At 46.4% G+C, this 24,083-nt stretch overlaps 1 protein-coding gene across 2 annotated transcripts in view; it reads left to right on the plus strand.

The window, feature by feature from the left end:
• The window catches only part of SPPL2B (signal peptide peptidase like 2B), a 144,119-nt gene that overhangs the window by 57,628 nt on the left and 62,408 nt on the right, over window positions 1-24,083 (plus strand). For both annotated transcript variants that reach the window (XM_090027849.1, XM_090027850.1), the window contains exons 4-6: window positions 4,241-4,330; window positions 9,875-10,014; window positions 10,741-10,883. In XM_090027849.1, coding sequence (XP_089883975.1) covers window positions 4,241-4,330; window positions 9,875-10,014; window positions 10,741-10,883 — 373 coding nt within the window. The remainder of the gene's footprint in view (window positions 1-4,240; window positions 4,331-9,874; window positions 10,015-10,740; window positions 10,884-24,083) is intronic.

The following is a 24,083-nucleotide window of genomic DNA, read 5'->3' on the forward strand; positions in this document are numbered from 1 at the left end:
AGGACATCAGCAGGAATCTTGGTTTTCTCTGTTAAATCCAAAATGCTCTGATTTAAAAAAACAAAACAAAACCAACCCCCAAATCCACTTTTTTCCATCATTAAAATGAAACCCCACTATCTATATATCTATATCTGTATAGATACCAGTTGAGCATGATGTTTTACTGATATATTTGCAATTTGAAAGCTTACCAGTGTTTCAGTCATTATAATTCATATAAAATTAATTCTAAATACCTATATATTTTGGCATTTGACTTTTTTTTTTTTTATCATGGAAAATCAGAGCTCCTCCTGCCCCCTCCACTCACCAGAATATGTTAGACAGCTGTGGCTGTCCCCTCCACTGGTTTGTGGCATTGAGCAGCCCGGATACGCAGGTGCCCCTCACTTCCAAGCCATGACTTCCAGACAGAGCTGGCCTCAGGGTGGGCAGTAGAAGTCCATATAGCTCCAGAAACCAGTTGTCCCTTTGACATCTTTCTGCCAGCTTTCTTCAAGGTGCTTGCCTCTGGGATGGGGGACAGTACTGGTATAGAAAACCACAGCAGAATATTGTCTTGTTGGGTGACCAGGCTACAGATTCCTGTGTACAAATTTTGCAGCTTTTATAACATGTAAACATTGGATATTGTTTGCCTTGGGTGTATTTCTCTGTATTTTCATTCTTTATGCATCATGCGTTACAAACTCACAACCACTCTTTGAGAGGAGATTTTAATAATTTGTGCATTATATTTCATTTAAAATCTAGTTTGGGTTCTCTGTTAGTGCTTTAAGTGTTACCCTGTTGGTGAGGGAAGGGAGATTTTTTGTGATAGTAATGAATAACAGAACTTTTGCTCTTCATTTTCTCTGTGTTGCTCTTCAGTTTTTGCGAGAGGCGAATGTCTGTTTCCAGGACCCTATCACAAAATAGACTTGAAGGTTCTCTGGGATAAAGGTTGCAACATGACAGGGAAAGGGGTATCATTGTGACTGCTGTATTTTTTCACATACAAGATGAGCCAACAGGAGGGGTAATATAGAGCAATGGTTCTCAACCTTTTTGGTACCAGGACCTGTTCATAAATGTCAATGGCCAGTCCCAACTCTGTGCCCTTCAGTTGCTGCCCCCATCCCCAGGTCCTACCTTCCCCAGTGTGTGGGACAGGGGTTGGGTGTGTGAGGCAGTGGGGTATGTGTAGGGCATTGGGGGTCCCAAGCAGCCCCTTGCAGGCTGGAACTTTGCCAGACTCCAAGGGAAAAGCCACAGTTTCCAATGTTTTTCTCCTCTAAAGGAGAATCTATTTTTAAAGTTTGTTGATCCATTTTTAACGTTTGTTTGTGACTCTTTCATATATTCTTGTGACCTACTTATGGGTCACGACCCACAGGTTGAGAAGCACTGGTATAGAGGAAGTACAGTGCAATCCTGCTAGTTAGTTTTCTTTCCCTCCTAGCTCATTGGCTTCCTTTGCAGGTGGGAGTGGGGGAAAGGAGGAGGAGGTTGAGAGGTCAGTGGGAGGGGATGGCCTCTTTATGCATAGTCAAAAAAAGAAAAACCTTCTTAAATGAAATGTAATCCCCACAACAATAATGACTACACATAGGCTGAAAGCTGGGAGGTATAAACGGCAATTGGAACTCATAGTAGAGATATCTTTTATTAGACCAACGAGGTTTTTTTCAAAAAAAAAATTCTTCAGTTGCAAGCTTTCAGGCACAAACACCCTTCCTCAGGCATTGGAGAAAAGATTGTAAAAGTTCTCCTGGATGGAAAACTCTTGCTGGGCAGTCAGTTCAGAAGGCTCCTCTGGGCAGACTGCCCAAAAGAGTTTTCCATCTATTGATTCCTCTGTGAAATTGTATGACATGAACTTTCTTTTCTACCCAGGAGAACTTTTACAATCTTTTCTCCAATGCCTGATAAGGGCGTTTGTGTCTGAAAGCTTTCAGTTAAAGCTTTCAGTTAAATTATTTGCAAAAATTTTGTTGGTCTAATAAAAGTTATCATGTCTACTACGAGTCCTGATTGCCTTTTCCTCTAGATCAGTATGGCTACAACCTGGACCTGACACACAGAAGGTATGAATGGTTTTTGAAACTCCACAAACTCTGAATGTCCCAAAGCAAAGAAAGGTATCAGTTAAATTTGTCTATTGCCATAAAGAAGCTGAAAGCTGTAAGATGCTAACAGGTTTTACCCATGCCCGCTTCGAATGCCTTCAAGCAGTGTTCGAGAAAAATTTCCTTTGAAAGCTCCACAATACTGACCACAGTAGCAGCCATGGAGGTCTGGCAAGTTCTCATTTTCAGGATCACCAGTAGTGGCCATAAAAAGGTGAAGACTAGTTTTGAAGGGTGAACCAGGTGAAGACTAGTTGTGACCTCACCTCCCCCCCTCCCCCCCCAATCTATAACTACTTTCAGACATGGGGCCTGAATGTTTTCACTTGCAGCTCCCCTAATTAGAAATGTTTACTGGCAATGGACTTGCACACTGCACACCCTGTCAGTCCCATTTTGACACAGAATGGTAAGATGAGCAAACTCATTTCCCCCCACCCCTGGCTGGGAATGCCCGCCAACAAGGGTTGCCATCACCTTGGACACACAGGGGCTGCAAGCAGTGCTTGGGGATGGGTGGAGAACTGGGTGGCATTCTAGAGAAGATGCTGTAGTTTTGATAAATTGCCATTCATCAATAGATTCTGTAGCCGGGCATGCAGGAGTCATAAAAAATTAGGGTTGGAAGGGACCTCAGAATCACTTTCCTTGACCTGCTGGCAACACACCTGCCAATGCAGCCCAGTATGACGTTAGCCTTCTTTGTAACAAGGGCACACTGCTGGCTCCTATTTCACTTATTGTCCACTGTAACCCCCAGGGCCTTTTTTGCAGAGCTGCTGCCCAGCCAGCCAGCCCCCAGCCTGCACCGGTTCATGGAATTGTTCCATCCTAAGTGCCGGACTTTGCACTTGTCCTTGTTGAACCTCATGAGATTCCTTTTTGCCCAATCCTCCAATTTGCCTAGGTCACTCTGAACCCTAACCCTACCCTCCAGTGTATCTACTATTCCCCCCCAGCTTGGTGTCATCTGCAGACTTGCTGAGGGTGCACTCTGTGCCATCTTTCAGGTCACTGATGAAGATATCGAACAAAATTGGACCCAGGACCAATCCCTGGGACACTCCACTTGATACTGGCTGCCAACTAGACATCGAGCCATTGATTACTACACTCTGAGCCTGATGGTTCAGCCTCTCCCCTTCACTCAGGCCATGATGCTGAGAGAATGCAGGTTTGGATCCTCCAAACCTTTCATTCTGGGACTCTGGTCGGGCCTGTTCAAGAGCCTATTCTGGAACTGATTATGGTTCTCCTCCTCTTCTTTCCCCCATTGCCCTTCTCAGATTGCCTAGGATCTGCCCCTGAGGGAGCAACAAAGCACAGCTTGATAGAGGTGTTTCAGGTCAGGATCTGTGATAGTTCTTTTATAGTAAGATCATGTTGTCCACCTGGTACCTGAAAACAGATTAGTATCCTGCTCCCTCTTGAATTGGGACTTTAGAACCTTAGCCTTTGTCACTCACCAGACATCAGATGGCAACCTCATATTGCCACCCCTGCAGATTCCTTGGTTTCCCTCTCCCCTGCAATGGAGAGGAAATTGAGAACTGAGTGAATCTGTTTGGAAAAGCCAAATTGGAAGGATTGTGGTCCCCCACCAAATGGCAACAGCTTACTTGCGAACCTAATTTATAAAAGGCAGGTCACATCTACTGCGCTCATGATCCCAGAGCAGTAGAATTGTGATTGGGACCTGGAGAGGCTGCCTCATGGGGGAAACTAAGCGCAGTGTTAATGTGGAGCTAATTAATCCTGTTGGGGTAGAAGGCAGATGTAACCTGAAATAAGTTGTTGTTTGCCATATCAGAGTTATCCATGATTTATCTGGTTTGTTTTTGATACAAAGAGGTCTAAATGATGCTGTAATGTATCATCTACCCATTCAATTTTATTATGCTTTTAAGCCTCAGCAAGTAATAAGTGTTATGTCTGCTGACCCCCCCCCCCACACTTAATTAATGTGTTCGGTTATTTTTTCCTTTCAGTAATAATGACAGAAGATTGTTATGTTTTGTTATTTTCAGAATCTCTTCTGAATGTTGGAAATGGAGCTCAAGCCTTTAATCCTCCGTTAAAAAAATCCAGTTAGAGATTCTGTTCTTTACCCAGTTGTTTCTGACTTTCAGGTTCCTCCAGGAGGTAATCGGAGTCAGTATGAAGAGATTGATATTCCTGTGGCTCTTCTCAGCTACAATGACATGTTAGATATTGGCAAGGTAAATTCACCATAGAACATTTTCTATAATAGTGCAGCGGTGTGTTTGCAATGCATCTCGGAAGTAGATGTTGAAATAATTGCTTTTCTGAAGAAGTGAATTTTAGAGTTGAGCATCCACCAAAATGCAGTTTCCAGGAGAAGGGACAGTTCGTTATCTTCAGTATGAAATCCAGTTGGCACTGAGATAATGTGATTCAAAATGCCATGGTATTTAACATAAACATGTAAATAAGTACATGTAGCACTTTTCTGCTAAATATTTTTAGTAAGACTTGAGTCTGCAAATTCTTCAATAAAAGTGAATTAACCAGACCTCAGGGTATCTTTGGGTCACATGTCTTGTCAACTGGGGGGAAAAAAATACTTTTCTACATATCGGCAAACAGGTTCTCTGTCTTTTCTGTCTTGAATTTATGGAGAACATAGAGCTAGAAAAGATCTCTTGGATGATCCTGACAGCCCTTCTCACAGACAGCACATCAGATTCTTCTTTTCATAAACTGATGGTCGCCTTCCTTTAGAAGTGGAACACCATTGCAGAATGCTACTGCCCTTTGGTTAGGAATCTTCTTCTCATTTCTAGCCTAAATTAATTCATGGTCAGTTTTATACCCATGTTTCTTATGCCACCTTTCTCTCCAGCTTAAAAAGCTCTTCTCTTCTCTTCTGCTCCTGAATGTTTACCCTCCTGAATATATTTATGGACAGAATTCATATCCACCTTCAGCCTTTGTGTTGCCGGACCAGACTAACCATGCTGTTTTAATATCCTCTCACTCTCCATTTCCCCAGTCATCCTGACAATCCTCTTCTACATCTGTTCACTTTTAATTCATTTTTCTTGAACTTGAGGGACTGGAATTGCATACGGTATTATTCCAGCTGAGATTATATCAGTTCTTTCTACAATGTTATGAATACCTCCCTGTTTCTACTAGAAATACTTTGCCTGATACACCCTAGGATTGTATATGCTCATTTCACAGCTGTATCACATTGATTGATTTATAGTGCTATTATATTCGACATACATATCCAGGTCTCTACTTCATGCCTTTCCATTATGTGATCTCCAGACTTTGTTTGTTTGTGCCACCCTTGCCAATAAAGGCTCAGGATAGCTTAAAGTAATAAAATAATTTATCAAACAAAAGACAGATGAGAACAGAATAATATATAAAAGCAAGTAGAATATTAGAAATATAAAACATTCCCCTCCCTCCCCCCAATATTCCAATTTAATCTTGCTTGCTAATCGCCTACCAAAATAGGGAAAGTCTTACAGAATTTCCAAAAGATTTCTGTGCTTGGGCTCTAGAGAGCCTGAAGGTGGGGTGGGTCTTCTAAGGCTGAGGAACAGCTATTGAGAATGCCCTCCCATGTGTTTTTGCCACCCCAACTTGTTTCATTGATGGTGCTTGCCAGAGATTGCTCTTGGTTGACCATAGGGATTGCAGTAGGGTATAAGGAAACAGGTCCTTACAGGTCAAAACCTTGCTGTGCTTCTGGAAAACTGTTAGAAGCCAATACAGACTCAGGAATACTGGAGATATGTGCTCCTGGGGACCATTCCTGTCAGAAGATGTGCTAATGTGTTCTGCATCAGTTGCAGCTTCTAGAGGGTCTTCAAGGGAAGAGCGTATTGCAGTAGACTAGCAGTGAGGTTATGAAGGCATAGATAATGGTGGCCAGATCCGAATTTGTAAGAAAGGGTTACAGCCTTCTCAGCAGACGGAGTTAGTGAAGGGTACAAGTGGAGGCTAAACCCCATCAATATAGGTGTCCCAGTCTCCCCAAGTCAGGTTTTCTGCCCACTGCAATCTGTCTGGTTTCAGCTTCAACTGGTTCACCCACTTCCAATCCCCAAATGTACTGGGAAAAGACTGAGACTTGTGAGGTCCAGATCAGATGAGAGAGAGCTGGGTGTTACCAGCATACTAACGACAACTCACTCCAGGCCTCTGCACAATCTCATCCAGCAGCCTGAGATGCATGTTAAACAGGAGCGGCAGCAAGATGAAGTCCTGGGGGATCTTCCAGAGAACGTTGTGGGGGGACTATGAGCACTTGCCTATCACCACCTTCTGAGACCTCCCTGCCAGGAAAGAGTGAAACCAGTTTAGATGGGTCTCATATATACCTGCCAGGTCAGGTAATTGCTTTTATCTGCACCTCCTGATATATTGCAGGAGTTCCCAACCCCTGGGCCACGGCCCAGCATCAGTCTGCAGGAGGGCTGGCTGGCTGCCGGGCTGGAAGTGACTGCAGACTGGCAAACTGCAGACTGGAAGTGACCAGTATACTGTGGACCGGCAGCCAAACTTTTTTTACATTGAGTATAAAAAAGGGTTGGCTACCTGCCCACAGTATGCCGGTAACTGGTGGTCCGCAGCTTGCTGGTCCATGGTCACTTCCAGTCCCTGGTTTGCCGGTCCTCAGCCTAAAAAGGTTGGGAACCCCTAATACATTGTTCTAAAGGCTGCTGATAAATCAAGTAAGATCAGCAGAACACAGTTTCCCCTGACACTCTCCAAGTGAAGATTGTCGACCAAGGCCAAAAGTGCAATTTCTACGCTGTATCAATGTTGAAAGCCAGACTGGATCCAGGAATCCAATAGCATCCAGGAATCCAATAGCATCTAGATATACCTGTTGAGAAATCATCCATTCAGTGACCTTCCCTAAAAAACAGAAACTGGCAGTGTGTAATAACTAGCATCATATGACCGTTTCTTGAACGTCAGCCAGGCAATCACAAACTTAATATCTGGCACTCCCCTCCTAGGTTCTGGAGGGGGTTGACAACCTCTGTCAGCAATGGTCCCAGGCTCCCTTGGCTAGCTTTTAGAAGTAAGGTTGGGCACAGGTCCAGTTGACAACCCCCTCTCCTATTCCGCCTCTCGACCCAAGCAAATCCTCTGCATCAGCGGACAGCAGCAATTGCAACTGATCCATATACACGTGACAAGACTGAGCTTCCCACAACTAGGGATGTAATTACCGATTTTAAAAATAATACAGTTAACCTGTTGTAATTACAATGGTTAAATTATTAATCGGTATGACACCCCCCTTGCCTGGCCCTTGTGGGGCTGCTTCAGCCTGGCCTGCACAGCTCTCCTGCCCAGCCTAGCACCAGCAAGGCACTTCCAGCCCCCTGAGTTGTGGCACAGACTTAGTGGCTCCCTGGACCCCTGGTTCCTCAGGGCCACACCTCATGATGAGCCAGGTGGGCTGGCGGGGCACACCATGGAGCTGAGCCACAGGCCCAGGGGAGCTGCCCTGTGCTCCCTTACTTCCATCTTGCTCCTATCAGGTCCTGTGGGTGTGTGTTGGTGCCACCGGGTACTGCAGTGGCAATTGCAGCAACCAAAGGTGCTACATCTTGCTGCCCAGAGAGGGAGCTGAGCTGCCTTTTAGACAGCAAAGTAGGGGGAAATGGAGACTCATACCTAATAGGCTCTGTGGACCAGGCCCAGTACAGCCACTTGCTGCCTCTCAGCTGCCTGTTGCAAGCAGGCTGGGCTCTGTGGTGGATAGCAGGTGCCTGCCCAGAGCCTGGGTTGCTTGTGGTAGGTGGCTTGGAGGCTGCAGGTGGCTACGCCAGGGGCCGCAGAGCCTAGCTACAGGTACTAGCCTCCCTCCCTCCCTCTTCCCCTCAATACTCTCCTCCCTCCTTCCCTCCTGCCTGCCTTGCCGCCTTCTGGTCTCTGCTGGGGCACTGTGCAGCTTTTCTTCATTGCTAGATTGTAACACCCCCCCCCCCCCGGTGTAAAATGATAACTGGTAAGCTAACTTGTTCTCACTGGGCTTATCAGCTAAACAGTTGTTTAGCTGTTCACATCCCAGCCCTCAACCCTGAATTCTGACTCTGCAGCAAAAGTGCTGTGCTGGATATGGGCAATTTTGTCTGCAAAGTAGGGAGCAGACTCATTGCAGCGGACTGTAGAAGACTTGGTTTCTAGGTGAAGACCATTTGGATTAACCAGGCTGTGTGCCGTGCAGATCAGTTCCATTGGACAGCATTTTGCAGATGCAGTGATGTTGGAAAAGAAAAGCTTCTTCACCCATGCCACTGCCACTGTCCCTGCCGTTGCTATGGCCGTCCGTTATGAAGGATCCATCCCACAAGTTCAAGCATATACCAGAAATTCTTACTGGTATCAAGTGCATGACCTTATATTTTATACTGTTGAATTTCATCCTATTTCTTTTACTCCAATCTTTGAGGTCATCCATTTTGTTTTGTATAGTGTCCTGGTCTTTCTCTATATTAACAATGCTTCTTGCTTTGTCATCATTAAAATACTTCCTTTGCCCAAGTTCTTAATTAATATTAATCAAGGTCAACCTCAAGACCAGTCCTTAAGAATTCTACTAGTAATCTCTTTCCAACTGATATTTCCCCTTTCATCGCTGGCCATTGCTGTTTTTTCTTATAGCTAGTTCCTTTCATACCTTACAGTTTCTGTGCTTGTCTCCATCTTTGCTAGTTTTATTAATGTCTAACTGCTTGACTCTTGACATTCTCAACCAGACCATTTTTCTAATGTATCAAATCAAGCTAGGAGCATTTGTGGTAAAGTGGGAAGAGTCTATCAAGTTGTTGTCTTTGAGGGGAGCATGTCAAGTTTTCCAAATAATCTAATAATATTATAATATAACTAGATTTAGGGCTGTTTTTTGGGGAATCTCTTTTTTGGGAGGGGTGAAAAGAGTCTACTTGAAACGGTAAAGGTGTAAGGGTCAGATTTTCAGAAGTACCAACATTGGTCTAACTACTCCTATTGAAAACAACTGAGTCAGTGAGCTGTTTTGAAAATCCCAACAAATTATTTGAGAGGAGGTGGGTCACATTGTTAAAGTATGTCCTGCAGACACTGAAATTGTGAACAGCTAATATCAATATCAGTCTGAAGTCTAAAGAACAGATCCAAAACAGGATTGAGGCACTTGCATGTTAGGCATTAACAGAATCCAGAATCCTGTATGAGGAGCTTAGGCTCCCTATAGTACACAGGGAGAGTTGGGTGCCTCATAGTGATGAGGGACAGATGTTGAGCAGGGAGCCTCTGAGAACTAGCTAACAAGAATTGTAAAGTACAGAGAGGTATATAACATCCTGATCTGCAGAAGTTAGGCAGGCATCTTTCTCAGGACTGCAGTCAGACACCTCTATCCATATGGGATCAAAAGCTAAAACTGTCTCCCAGTGTAAGTACCTACAGCTATTCTGCAGATACCCTACAGAGTTAAAGTTTTTTTTTTTTTTCTTTTAAAACAAAAGGGGAGAGACGATGGAGGCAGACACACTGCTCACCTTTTTTGGACTGCAGTTCTAAACTTACATGGATTTAGATGTAGTTTTAGGCATGTATGTTCTTTTGGATCTAGCCCAAAGTGTAGAAGTGACAAAAGCACTTTCGTACAGAAAGATGATGCTATAAATTAGATGTGTGTGGGGGGGGTGTTAAGGAAATAGTTAATTCTGATTAAACTGAAACAGTAAGCTTTCTCTAATTCATACATGTCTCTGTTGCAGAGTTTTAGCAGATCAGTGAAGGTGGCAATGTATGCACCAAATGAACCCGTGCTTGATTACAACATGGTGATTATTTTTGTAATGGCAGTGGGCACTGTTGCAATTGGAGGCTATTGGGCAGGAAGCAGGGATGTGAAAAAGTAAGTAGTACAAATTGTGTCCCGTGCCAAAGTTCTTAAGATTTCTTATCTTTCAAATAACAGTTAGTGAATGAAAACCAGAGAAATGGAATGTACTTCTGCTGTTACTACAGTGGCTGTCTACAGATCTGGAACTGAAGTATGTCAGAGGCCTAACACTGACAGTTTGGGAATTATTACAGTATTAACTGCATGTGCTACTCTAGTGCATCAACTTAAAAAAAACGAGATGGCTTAGCATAGAGAGAAGTTCACTTGTCTACCTGAAAACGGGGATGAATTGTATTACACAATATGATGTGTATTATCTTTTCTTATTTTAAATACAGTGTTTGTCATCAAGTCATTGTTGAAAATGTGTACGTTCTCTTTTCTGACAAAGAGAGAAATAATCTGTGTAGCTTAGATTTTTAAGTGTTCTCACTTACAAGCATTCTAAATGGGTTATGACTTGCCATGTAATAATTTGTTGTCTATTCAGTGTGACTAGTAGGTCCAGGATAATGATGTTGGCACAATTAAGACAGATTATACCTGACACATTTCCTTCTCGCATAAATTCTAGATTTTAGTTTTGTGTCGGGTTCTGCAGAGGCAGATCCCTTTGTGTAGTTCCTTTTGCGTTTAATAGGGCTCTGTGTAAGCATAGGTGTGTTGAGTGAGATTAGGACCCTTGTTCTGCTGCAGGAGGAAGCATCTAATTATAGACATGCTGCTCTCTTTCAGGCGATATATGAAGCACAAACGTGATGATGGGGCAGAGAAACATGAAGATGAAACTGTTGATGTCACTCCGATCATGATCTGTGTATTTGTGGTGATGTGCTGCTCAATGCTCGTCCTTCTTTATTTCTTCTATGACCAATTAGGTGCTTTTTGCAATATTTCTATTAAACTGTTTTATTTTTTTCCTATTAGACTACTGTTGCTCAGTGTGCACTCCTAGTTTGAAAAGTGACTTAAAATGGCCATGGAATCACCAGGATTTTTTTTTTTTTTTTTTTTTTAACAGTTGTACCTAATTATCCCAGTGAGTAATACCATATTATTACATCTGTAGCACTGAAGATCTAGAGCTGTTGTTTGAGGCTGAACTTCTTTTCTGGCATGTACATCAACAGCCACTGCAGGGCCAGGTTCAGCCCTCAGTTACCTTTCTGTAGCTTTGTTAAAGTAAATGAATTTGTAGAGGATGTAACTGGTGCCAGAATTCGGGTAGCAGATTCTAGACTGGTGGTGATTTCTAGTCACTTCTCAGAGTAGAATGCACTTCAGAAATCACCTTGTAATTTAAAATGCATAATGCCCATGAAACCTCTTCCTTAGGAGCATTTACTGGTCCATCTGTGTCGTCTTCAACATTGAAACAGTGCCCTCTTTTGATTACAAAAAATGAAGTTACTAAGGCACATTTTTCATTTGTAATGCTACAAATTCAGGGGAATTTTGTAGCACTATAGAAATGTAGTGTGCAATGCTTGTCCATAGGTACAAGTACCCACTAGTCTGGAGTGAAAAAAAGCAGAGCAGGAGCATGCACTGGGCACTGCTGGCATTCTGCAGCCAGAGGTCAGTGAGCAGAAGTCTCACCATGTCTTGCAATGGTCGTAGTCTTGGGAGGTTCCCAAGGTCAGTGCAAAGGAAAGCACTAATTGCCTGCTAGTCTGGAGACTGCCCCCCGCCAGGAGTGCAGAGCCTCAGCATGCCTGGTAAGTCTCCATTCCAAAAGTTTGTCTTCTACAGGCCGAGCCTGGAACGCAACCTTGCTACCTGCGTGCCTGTGCCCCTAGTCCATCAGAAAAGGGAGGAGGAGAATCTAGGGCTACCACTATATGCATGGTCTACTCCTTTAGCACCTTTGTGGGATACTAAGCAGCACTATGTATGTGCTTGGTGAGATGATCCAGGCTTTGAAAGGCCTGTCCTTGAGTTTGTCTCCCTGCTCAAGTCATCTTCCAATACCTATGTGGCTAATGAAGACACTGTCACGAGGGACAGCATAGAAGCCAGCCTCGTCTGGGACCAGACTCTGGGTACAGGACATGAGCACCAGCTGGTTGGAGCACATCATCCTGGGGTTCTTGGATAACAAGCAGTAACAGCAGAACTTTCAGATGTGCCAGGCCACCTTCATGGAGATCTATGCCGAGTTGGCCTCCATCAAATGGGAGGGCATCAGGATAAAGCTACCCCTCACCATTGGGAAGCACATTTCCAGTGCCACCTAGAAGTTCACAACTCCAGGCAACCTCTGGTCCATTGCCAGCCAGTTCCATGTGAGCATTTCAGCAGTTAGAGTGGCTCTATGGAACAGGTACCTGGCTATGCAGCCAGTGCTGGCACCATACTTCATCTGCTTCACCAACCTGGTGGAGGTCATGGCCAGATTTAACTGGATTGAACTTGCTGAACTACAGCAGTGTCATCAGCAGAACTCATCGCCGCCATGTTCTCTGCCCACCACAGCTCAGAGTATGTCACAAGGCCTTTTCTATCATGCTTCAGGGCCTCATGGACCACCAGAAGTGTCAGTGTCATCTGACTGGAGACGGTTCACAACTCTGGGGTCTTCCACAACTCTGGCGTACTGGATCTTGTAAAGTGGGGAGAGTTCACCTACAGAGCTCTAATAATTTGGGACCCAGCCCACACATACCTCCCCTGGCTCGGGGAGCTATGCGCAGAAGAAACAATTCGGTGAACTCCTTATTAGTTGCCATGCGACTGTGAAGTGTGTCTTTGAGCACCTGAAGGTGCACTGGAGGCTGCTAGAGATATGCCTTGATGCCAACAAGCACTATGTGCTATACTTCATCACCTCCATCTGTGCCCCGCACAGGATCTGAGAGGCCAAGGGACAGGTCTTCAACAATGCCTGGTAACAGCACCTCAAGACTTGCCATGGTATGCCTGCATCTAAGTGAGTGTCTAGAGTACAGCAACCACCAGGAAGCTTGTCAGGGAAGACCTGGCAGACCATCTCCCAGTACTTCGAGACATGGAGTGGGAGTGGGTCATGGGAGAGTAGAAGGCAAAAAAGTCTCAGGTCTGTTTCTCTTTTGCAGAACCAACACTTTCAAAACATTTTAAACCATTAAATACCCTCTTTACTTTCCTAAAGTACTTAATGAGGGAGAAGGGGGTTATCCCAGGCAAGAACAGACTTGGGTTTTCTTGGAAACATGTACGTTTCCAAACAGACAGCAGCCTCAGTTTTGTTTTTTTTTGGTTGGGGGACAGGGTTGTTTTTTTTATATTGTTTTTTGTTTTTGGTGGGTTTAAAATGCCGAAGGAATGGGGGAGGCAGGTGTGGGGGGAAGGGAGAGTGAGGAGGATTGAAGCTGGATGGCAACCTTGGGTGTCATGGTAGGGTGAGGTGCTGCAACATGGACCATGGGGAATGCTCACAGGCCTAAGGAGAAAGGCCTGTCCCAGGGCTGTGGGAAGCTTCAGTTGCCGATTTGATTCAGAAAAGATTTGGTCCGATCTGGCGTCCAAATCTCCAAATCAAATTGGGAGAGCCATTAATCTCTCCAAATCAAACCAGAAGCCTCTGAATCAATTCATGGGGGTTCAGCCGTAGACTGTACAGGCAGGCACTAGGCAGTGCCGGCAGGAGCAGCCAGACAAGGCCAGGCTTGAGCCGGCAGCCCTGGGAGAAGCCGCGGCTCATCTGGCTGCCCCCCTGCTCCCTCCCTCCTGGCTAGGGCGAGGCTCCAACTCCTCCCTGGTTTTTATCTGGGCCAGAACCTTGGCAGATGAGGAAAAGTGCTATATGCCTCGGCTCCCCAACTCTTCTGTGAAGATCAGAGACCTTGCACTGGTGCTGGACTGTAGACAGGAAATCTGGGGGCCTGAGAGTTTCAGTACTCTAATCAGGGCCTCAATTCATCTGCCACTACCGCTCTTTGACCAGAAGACAAGGCTACCAGCATCCCCTCCTTGCTCTTCCACTTCTGTCTCCTGTGACAGGCCATTCTCTGCACAGAAGTCTTATTCCCCTGCCTTACAATGTCATCATTGCCAGAGCCTGCCAACCCGCTGGTCACAGGTGTCTGTGCTGAAAACAGCAAAGCAGCCAACTGGTCTTTGTAAATGTATTGACATTTTCTGATAAAATGGAGAACAGCATACTAACCATTCCTTCGCATGCTGGGTGCAGGACAGTTTCTGCACCCAGCATACGAAGGAATGTGTGGAACCAGAGTGTACTCAGTACTTTGTCAGCCCCCTGCTCAGCTTCTGGGATCACTTCTCTATGGCTACTACAGTCCAACTAACAGTTTGAGTCAGTGGGCACATCAAAAATCCCAGTGTCCAAAAAAAAAAAAACACTGCAAAAAAACAGCACAGTGCACTCAGCAGCAGTATGCGCAACCAGGAACAGAGCCTAGCCATTCAGAGCCATGCTCTGGCTGTCGGCCAGGCTCTGTGACAAGATCTGTACTTCTGCTGCTCTGGGAGACCCCCAAGACCCCAAATAAGGATATTGGGGCCAGCACAAGTGCTGGTCCCAGCCTCCCCTACCCTACCCAAGACAATTTAGCACATGCCAGAATGCGTGTTTAGGGGCATGCCCTGGGGCACAAAGCAGCAGCACAACTATGTACCCTGCATGTGCGTGCTCGTCTGGACGTGCCCATTGGAATCGCTTTGATTCACTGTTACTAAGTCAGCCTTGCTGGTACTTCTGCCCACTGACTACCTCACCATAAGCCACCTCCCACTTGCTACTGCATTGAAATAGAAGTCTTTTGTCTTTACTAAGTGGTCCCCTGCATTCCTATCAAGAGTTCCCACTAGGTGCAGTGAGAGGAAAAACAGTTTGTAACTAGAGCAGCTGAAAGCTGGGAGGAGCTGAAGGGGCCAGGACCAGTATCTCTACCAAGGGTTTGCTGTGGGGTGAGGGAGAAGCTGTGCTGAGCCTCCTAATAATTTGTTTTTACCTTCAAGCTGAGGAAAGGTGGGTCTGGCTAGGGAAAGGGACATGTCCCGCTGCCACAGAACTGTTTTTCACTTCAGTGGTGCTCCCTTGTCTGCTCTCAGAGCTTAAGTAACAGGGTATCGATTGTCCCGGTCTCCTCCCCCTGAGCTGTTGAGGCTGGAGCCGTGCATCAGGACAGGGGAGGGGAAGCATAAATGGAGAGATATGCACAGGCATGGCTACTATTTTGGTACTCAGGAGACAGCAGCATACTCTGGGGGCCACTGCTGTCACCACCCCAAACTAGCACAGTGAGCAGTGATCTACCTGTCAGCACCACCACGCTTCCCACCCCACCATCCAGCACCCCAGGGTAACGTAACTGCTGGGTGCCAAGGATGCATCCAAATGCAGGATTGATTTGGGGTACATGTGTGTCATACATATTTACTACTGTCATGTTTGCTCTCTATTTATACTTAATGTTAGGTGATATTCAGTTCATTTCTATGTTTAAATGAGCTATGGCTTGAGTATGAATGTATTTTTGTACTTTTATCATTTGACTTGAAACAGACAGGAAGGGATTGCTAAATCAAGTGTCAGGATTGTCCCAAAACAGACAACTGCTATTTACACATTAGAGAAAAACCCAGTCTCTAAATATAAATACGGAGTTGCTAGGCTTATCAGTTAGCCAGGAAAGTGTTAATGATTCGGAGGCATCAACCCCAAGTAGTGACTGATTGCATTTCAAAGGGAAATACCTCTGTTTACACACAAAAGGATTAGAGTGCATTAAAAAAAAAGTTTTACACTAAGATATCAACTATTCAAGATAGATATAGGTGTTAACTGAGGAACACCTTTGTCACCGTCTCCCACCCCATCCTCATTAAAAAACTAGGCGACTGTGGCATTGATGCCAACACAGTCAGATGGATTGCAGATTGGCTCAAGGGTCATACTCGGAGGGTGGTGGTAGATGGGTCAAATTCGTCCTGGGGGGAAGTGGGCAGCAGAGTCCCCCAGGGCTTGGTCCTGGGGCCCGCGCTGTTCAATTTCTTCATCAGCGATTTGGATGACGGTGGTGAAATGCAACCTGTTTAAATTCGCTAATGATACCAAAATTTGGGGTGAGGTGAGCACGCTAGTAAGGAGGGAAAGACTGCAACAAGACCTGGATAGGTTACAGGGGTGGGCTGACATAAACAAGATGCGTTTCAATACTGGCAAGTGCAGGGTGCTGCACTTAGGCAGTAGAAACCAGCAGCACACTTATAGAATGGGAAACTCCCTTCTTGAGAGCACGGAGGCAAAAAGGGATCTTGGAGTCATTATTGTCTCCAAGGTGAACATGGGCCGACAACGCGAGGTCACGGTTGGCAGGGCTAACCGCACCTTGAGATGCACCTGTGGATGCACGACAAGTAGAGCCAGGGAGGTGATCCTCCCCCTCTATGCAACGCTGGTCAGGCCACAGCTGGAGTACTGTGTCCAGTTCTGTGCACCCCATTTCAGGAGGGATGTGGACAACATTGAAAGGGTCCAGCGGAGGGCCACACACATGATCCGGGGACTACAGGGCAGACCCTACATTGGAAGACTGCGGGACCTAAACCTGTTCAGCCTTCACAAGAGAAGGCTGAGGGGGGACCTGGTGACTGTCTATAAACTCACTAGGGGGGACCAGAAGGGTTTAGGGGAGACGCTGGTTCCCCTAGCGCCCCCTGGCATGACAAGAAACAATGGACACAAGTTATTAGAGAGTAGATTTAGATCAGACATCCGCAAGAACTACTTCACAGTTAGGGCGGCTAGGAGCTGGAACCAACTTCCTAGGGAAGTGGTGCTGGCTCCTGTCCTGGGGGTCTTTAAGAAGAGGCTTGATGCTTACCTGGCTGGACTCATTTGAGTCCAGTCTTTTTCTCCTGCCCAGGTTGGGGGTTGGGCTTGAAGATCTACAAGGTCCCTTCTGACCCTACTTCTATGATTCAATGAAATATGATTAAAAGTTTATCTGTAAGACAATTGTGTGCAAAAGATATAAATATTTCTGTCTTCCTGGAATACAGTATTGAATGAGGATGATACCTGCCATAACAGAAAGAGACTTGACTTCAGAAAGAAAATCATCTGCATAACTCATGGGATCCCCAGGATTTGAATAGGAAAATATAGGTTAGATAAGGTTAAGGTGTTTTAAGAAGTGCTTGGTGAAGCAAATGGTTGTCCAAATACCCCTGGTCTCGTGGAATCCATCTAGGCCCCAGTGAGAGCCTACAAATGCTTCCAAATGCAAGGATATACTTACCTGGTACGGGAAACATTATGACCACTAAGGTGGCTTTCCCACTAGCGGGTGAAAACCACTTTCTTTGCAGGGTAAGTATAGTTAGCCTCCCACTTTCACTTCCAGTGGGAAGATCTTAGCTATACGCCGACTTTATGGAAATTGGAAACTCCTCCCCAGCTTGCTCCTGTGGCCATACAGCTCAGGGTAAGCAAAGCTCAGGGGCATCCGAACCCCAAGGCTCTGGGTTTAGGCCGGCACATAGGATGCCTGCCAAAGGATTTGGAAGCATCTGGGCCATGTATGGTTCTTGGAAATGATTTGGCTGATTTGCCTTGGGACATGAAAAATTTTCCTTTTAAAAAAAAAAAAAAATCTTGGCTACACAAGTTACGGTGATAGGGGATTGTTCTCGGGCTTTCTCTTAGGCTTGTTCCTTCGGTCTTTTGGCTAGGGGCAACTGAGGACTACAGGGCATCTGAACTCCAACATCACCAGGCTTGGGGCTTGCACACAGGATGCCTGCCATGGATTTGAAAGTATCTGAAACCCGAGACTGATGGGTCTGGGTGGTAGGATACTTGCCTCTGGTAGCACCGCACAGACTTGAACAATGTTGATCTGCTCGGTTGACAGAATTCAGGGCTGATTTGGCCTGAGAGACAAAATTAAAAAAACAACAACCTAGGCCCCCAGTGAGGGAAGCTGGGTTAACTGAGGAGGTGGAAGGGTGACAGACCAAGGAAGTTCTCTTTGAATAAACTGCTAGGTGCAGATGTTGTCTCAGAAATCATTTGTAGCCAGAAACATGGTGAAGCATTTTTTTCTGTTGTTTTTTATTGCATTCTGTCTTTCCAAATTGCCAGTTGCTGAGGTTTTTATGATCTATTTTCCTTGTGTAATTAATCCTTTATCTGTCTGTCTTACATGCCTTCCTGATTGTCTATTGTAAAAGTTATTTTCTGAATAACTGAGAACTATAGGCATTTCTTTTATGCAGAATGGAGAATCTATAATTAGTAAACTGAAGGGTAACAATCCCATAAGCCAGCAAACTTCCTCTGCGAGATTTGCAAGGTCTAGTCTGGGGCAAATGAGACAGATTTGCTGGGATAAGAAATAATTCCAGAGACAAAATCCCTGCAGATTCTCTGAAGAGCAGTGGAAAAAGGCTTAGAGTTGTAAGAGGCACCCCAATATAGAATCATAAACAATTACAGTTGGAAGGGCCCTCAGGAAGTTACCTAGTCCAACCCCTGCTCAAAGTGGGCAACTACATCATCCCAGCCAAGATTTTGTCTGGCTGGGTCTTAAAAACCTCCAAGGATGGAGACTTCACAACCCCTCTGGGTAGTCTGTTCTAGTGCTTTACTACCCTCCTGGTGAAAGAGTTTTTCCTAATATCTAACCCAAACTTCTCTTGCTGCAACTTGAGACCATTACTTCTTGTTTTGTCATCTGTCACCACTGAGAACAGTCTAGCTCCGTCCTGTTTGTAATCCACCATTTCAGGTAGTTAAAGGCTGCTATTAAATCTCCCCTCAGTTTTGTCTTGTCCAGACTAAATAAGCCCAGTTCCCTCAGCTTCTCCTTGGAAGTCATGAGCCGCAGCCCCCTAACCATTTTTGTTGCCTTTCACTGCACTCTTTCCAGTTTGTCCACATCCATTCTGTAGTGGGGGGCCCAAAACTGGACACAGCCTCACCTGTGCTGAATAGAAGGGAAGAATCACTTCCCTCAATTTGCTGGTAACAATCCTACAAATACAGCCCCATATGCTGTTAGCCTTTTTTGTAACAAGGGTGCCATCTTGGCTCATATTCAGCTTATTGTCCACTGTAACCCCCAGGTCCTTTTCTGCACAGGTGCTGCTTAGCCAGTCCTCAGCCTGTACCAGTAAATGGTATTGTTCTGTCCTAAGTGCAGGGCTTTGCACTTGTCATTATTGAACCTCATGAGAGTTCTTTTGGTCCAATCCTCCAATTTGTCTAGGACTCTCTGAATCATAACCCCACCTTCCAGTGTATCTACTACTTAACTTGGTGTCATCTGCAAATTTGCTGAGGGTGCACTCAATCCCATCTTCCAGGTCATTGATGAAAACATTGAATAAAGTGGGCCCCAGGACCGACCCCTGGGGCGATGCCAGCTAGACATTGAACCATTGATGACTACCCTTTGAGCCTGATAACCCAGCCAATTTTCTATTCAGCTTACAGTCCATTCATCCAACCCATAGTTCCTTAGCTTTCTTGTAAGACTGTTGTGGGAGACCATATCAAAAGCCTTGCTACCGTCAAAGTATATCATGTCCACTGCTTTCTCCACATCCACACAGCCAGTCATCTCATCATAGAAGGCAATTGGGTTGGTCAGGCATGACTTGCCCTTGGAGAATCCATGCTGACTGTTCTTAATCTTCTTCTCCTCCAAGTGCTTAGAAATAGATTCTTTGAGGATCTGCTTCATGATAGTTCCAGGGACTGAGGTGAGACTAACTGACCATTCTGTAATTTCTCAGATTCTCCTCCTTATCTTTCTTAAAGATGGGCACTATATTTGCCCTTTTCCAGTCATAGTTTCATAGTTCGTAGGGTCGGAAGGGACCTGAGCAGACCATCGAGTCCGACCCCCTGCCATGGCAGGAAAGAGTACTGGGGTCAAACGACCCCAGCAAGGTGCCCCATCTAGCTTCCTTTTAAAGACCCCCAGGGTAGGAGCCAGCACCACTTCTCTTGGAAGTTGGTTCCAGATCCTAGCCACCCTGACCGTAAAGTAGCGTCTCCTGATATCTAGCCTAAATCTACCCTCTGCCAGCTTGTGACTGTTATTCCTGGTCACTCCTGGGAGTGCTTGGGGGAACAGGGACTCCCCCCATGCCTGCTGGTCCCCTCTGACTAGTTTATAAACGGCCACTAGATCCCCCCCTCAGCCTTCTCTTGTGGAGGCTGAACAGGTTCAGGTCCCGCAGCCTCTCCTCGTAGGGCCTGCCCTGCTGCCCCCGATCATGCGAGTGGCCTTCCTCTGGACCTTCTCCATATTGTCCACATCCCTCTTGAAGTGCTGCACCCAGAACTGGACGAAGTACTCCAACTGTGGCCTGACCAGTGCTGCATAGAGGGGGAGGATCACCTCCTTGGACCTGCTCGAGATGCATCTGTGGATGCATAACAAGATGTGGTTGGCCTTCCTAACTGCATCCCCACACTTCCGGCCCATGTTAATCTTGGCATCAATGATGACTCCAAGATCCTTTTCTGCTGCTGTACTGACGTGAAGGGAGTTCCCTAGCCTGTAGGTATGGTGCTGGTTGTTCCTCCCGAGGTGCATCACCTTGCACTTGTCAGTGCTGAATCCCATCCTATTCTCATCTGCCCACCCCTGTAACCTGTCTAGGTCCAATTGAAGCCTATTCCTCCCTTCTAGCGTGCCCACGTCCCCGAACATCTTAGTGTCATCAGCAGATTTGAACAGGGTGCTTTTTACCCCCTCGCCCAAGTCACTGGTGAAGTTGTTGAACAGCGCGGGCCCAAGGACCAAGCCCTGCGGGACCCCACTGCCCACATCCCTCCAGGTTGAGAAGGACCCATCCACCATCACTCTCTGGGTGCGGCCCTCCAGCCACTTGGCGACCCATTTGACTGGGTAGGTGTCGACACCACAGTCCCCCAGTTTCTTAATGAGAACGGGGTCAGAGACAGTGTCTAAGGTCTTCCGAAAGTCGAGGAAGACTATGTCCACTGCTACCCCTGCATCTAAGGATTTGGTGACCTGGTCATAGAAGACTACCAGGTTGGTCTGACAGGACCTGCCTCTAATGAACCCATGTTGGTTGCCCCTAAGCATAATCTCCCCTGCTGGCCCCTCGTGGACATGTGCCAGAATAATTCTCTCAAAAAGCTTGCCCAGGATTGAGGTAAGACTAACTGGCCTATAGTTCCCCAGGTCCTTCTCCCCTTTTTGAAGATGGGAACCACATTGGCCCTCTTCCAGTCCTCTGGCACCACACCAGAGCACCACAAGTGCTTGTACAGCCATGCCAGGGGCTCCGCAATGACCGCAGCCAATTCCCTCAGCACTTGGGGGTAGAGATCGTCCAGACCAGCTGATTTGAATACATCCAGTCCCTCCAGAAGTTCCCTAACTAGTTCCTCACTAACCTTTGGCCTAGGTGCACCTCCCCTGGGGTCTGGGGGGGGGGGGCCCAGAGGGGGATGGGGGCTGTTCCGGTCCCTGCTCAGGAAAATGGAGGCAAAGAAATAGTTAAATAGGTTAGCTTTGTCATCTGGTGTGATGACCAAATTTCCAAGCGTGTCTTGTAGGTGCCCTATGTTACCCAGAACCTCCTTTTTGCCCCCTATGTATTTAAAAAAGGATTTCCTGTTGTCCTTGATCCAGGAAGCTAGTCCCAGTTCCATCCCCGCCTTGGCCTTCCTGACTGCCTCCCGCATCCCTGAGCAACTGCAGTATAATCCTCCCTGGTGATGGCCCCTCCCTTCCACTGGGTGTGCACCTCCCTTTTAGCTAGGAGACATTCCCGGGTGCTTCTGGTGAGCCATGGGGGCTTTTGTACCCTTCTGCCCCCTTTGATCCATGTTGGGATTACCTCCCTTTGGGCTTGGAGGATTGTCTCCTTAAGGAGCCACCACTCTCCTTGGACACCTGGCTCTCTTCCCCTCCAGGACCTCAGTGTTTCCCCAACTATTCTCCTTAGCTCATTGAAGTCTGCCCTCCTGAACTCTAGGGCTGCTGCCTTGCTGCAGGCCTTGGCCACTTTGCGCTGGATGGTGAATTCCAGCCGGCAATGACTACTGTTGCCCAGGTGGTCGAGCACCTGCAGCCCCCTCACCAGGTTGTCGCCGGTAGCTGGCACCAGGTCCAACAAGGCGTCCCCCCTGGTGGGGCTGTGCACCTCCTGGGTTAGATGGAGGTCCTGCATTCTGGCTAGGAACCTAGGTGAGCGTTCAGACCTGGCTGACTGCTCTTCCCAGCAGATGTCTGGAAAGTTCAGGTCCCCCATGACTACCACATCCTTTGACCTAACTACCTCCGTGAGCTGACCTAAGAATTCCTGGTCTAGCTCTTCCCCTTGGTTGGGAGGTCAGTAGTAGACCCCCACCGTTAAATCTTTCCCCTTGACTGCCTTGTAATCTAACCCAGAGCACTTTAGAGTGCCCCTCCTCTGATTCTTTGCTAATTGATGAGGATGTGTATTCCTCCTTAATGTAAAGCGTCACGCCCCCACCTTTCCTCCCTGTCCTATCCCTCCTGTACAGCCTATTGCCCTTGATATTCACAGCCCAGTCGTGCACTGTTTCCCACCACATTTCAGTAAGCCCCACTGTGTCTGGGTTGGTGTCAGCTAGCAAGAGGGTAAGTTCCTCTTGCTTGTTTCCCATACTACGAACTCTCCTGATCACCATGAGTTTTCAAAGATAATTGTCAGCGGCTCTGCAGTGACGTTAGCCAACTCCCTCAGCACCTTTGGTGCATCGTGTCTGGCCCCATTGACTTGGACTTGTCCAGCTTTTTTAAATATTCCCTTACCTGTTCCTTTGCCATTGTTAACCACTCTTCTTCTCTCCAAACTGTGCTGCTAGCTCCAACAGTTTGGGAGCTGACCTTGCCTGTGAAAACTGAGGTGAAAAAGGCATTGAGTAATTCAGCCTTTTCCATATCGTTAGTCACTAGGTTGCCTCTGCCATTCAGTAAGGGACCCGCACTTTTGCTGATCTTCCTCTTGTTACTGACGTAGTTGTAGAAACCCTTTTTGTTACTCTTTACATCCCTTGCTAATTCCAATTTCAGTTTTGCTTCGGCCTTTCATCCTTGCATGCCTGAGCAATACTCTCATACTCCTCCCTAGTTGTTTGTCCAAGTTTCCACTTCTTATAAGCTCCCTTTTTCTGTTTTAGCTCACTGAAGAGTTCCCTGCTAAGCCAGGCTGGCCTTCTGCCATACTTGCTACTCTTCCTACACATTGGATGCTTTGTTCCTGCACTCTGTCAGTAAGGGTTTTTTTGGTTTTGCTTTGTTTTTTGGGTTGTTGGGGGGGGGGGAGTTGGGGAGGGGGAGAGGGAGTTGGTTTGTTTTTTAAATACACCATCTCTCTTGAACTTCTTTCCTCCTCACACTGGTCTCCCAGGGGATTCTCCCCATTAGTTCCCCGAGTGAGGCAAAGTCTGCTTTTCTGAAGTCCAGGGTCCTTACTCTGCTTCTCCTCTTCCTTTCTTTCCTCAGAATCCTGAACTCAGTCATCTCATAGTTGCTGCTGCCCAAGTTGCCATCTACTACTGTATTCCCCACCGATTCTTCTGTTTGTAAGCAGTAGGTCAAAAAGATCATGGCTCCTACTTGGCCTCTCCAACACCCTCCAAAAACTTCCTGTGTTGCATGTGCACTGCTGTATTGCCTTCCCAGCAGATGTCAGGGTGATTGAAGTCCCCCATGAGAACCAGGACCTTCGACCTGGAAACTTCTGCTAGTTATCCAAAGAAATCCACATTCACTTCATTCTCCTGGTCTGGTGGTTTGCTGCAGACCCCCACCATGACATCTCCCTTGTTGCTCTCCTCTCTGACACTATCCCAGAGATTTTCAGTAGACCTATGTCCAGTTGCATGCTGGAGCTCTGAGCAATCATATGGCCCTTTTACATGAAGTGCAACTCTTCTCCCCTGCCTGGCCTTCCTGAACAGTTTCTGCACATCACCCACTCCTATTGTCATACCTGACAGCTCTAAAAATCCAGACACCTGGCCCAGGAGTGTGAAAGCCCCACCCACTGTGGCAACAGGTTTTTATGCAGGCTCATAGATAGCAGAATTGGGGAAGTGGGTTAGTGTTCACTAG

The sequence above is a fragment of the Crocodylus siamensis genome, chromosome 14 (genome assembly GCF_052110815.1).
Source record: "Crocodylus siamensis isolate JL-2025a chromosome 14, ASM5211081v1, whole genome shotgun sequence".
In the NCBI taxonomy this organism is placed as follows: domain Eukaryota; kingdom Metazoa; phylum Chordata; order Crocodylia; family Crocodylidae; genus Crocodylus; species Crocodylus siamensis.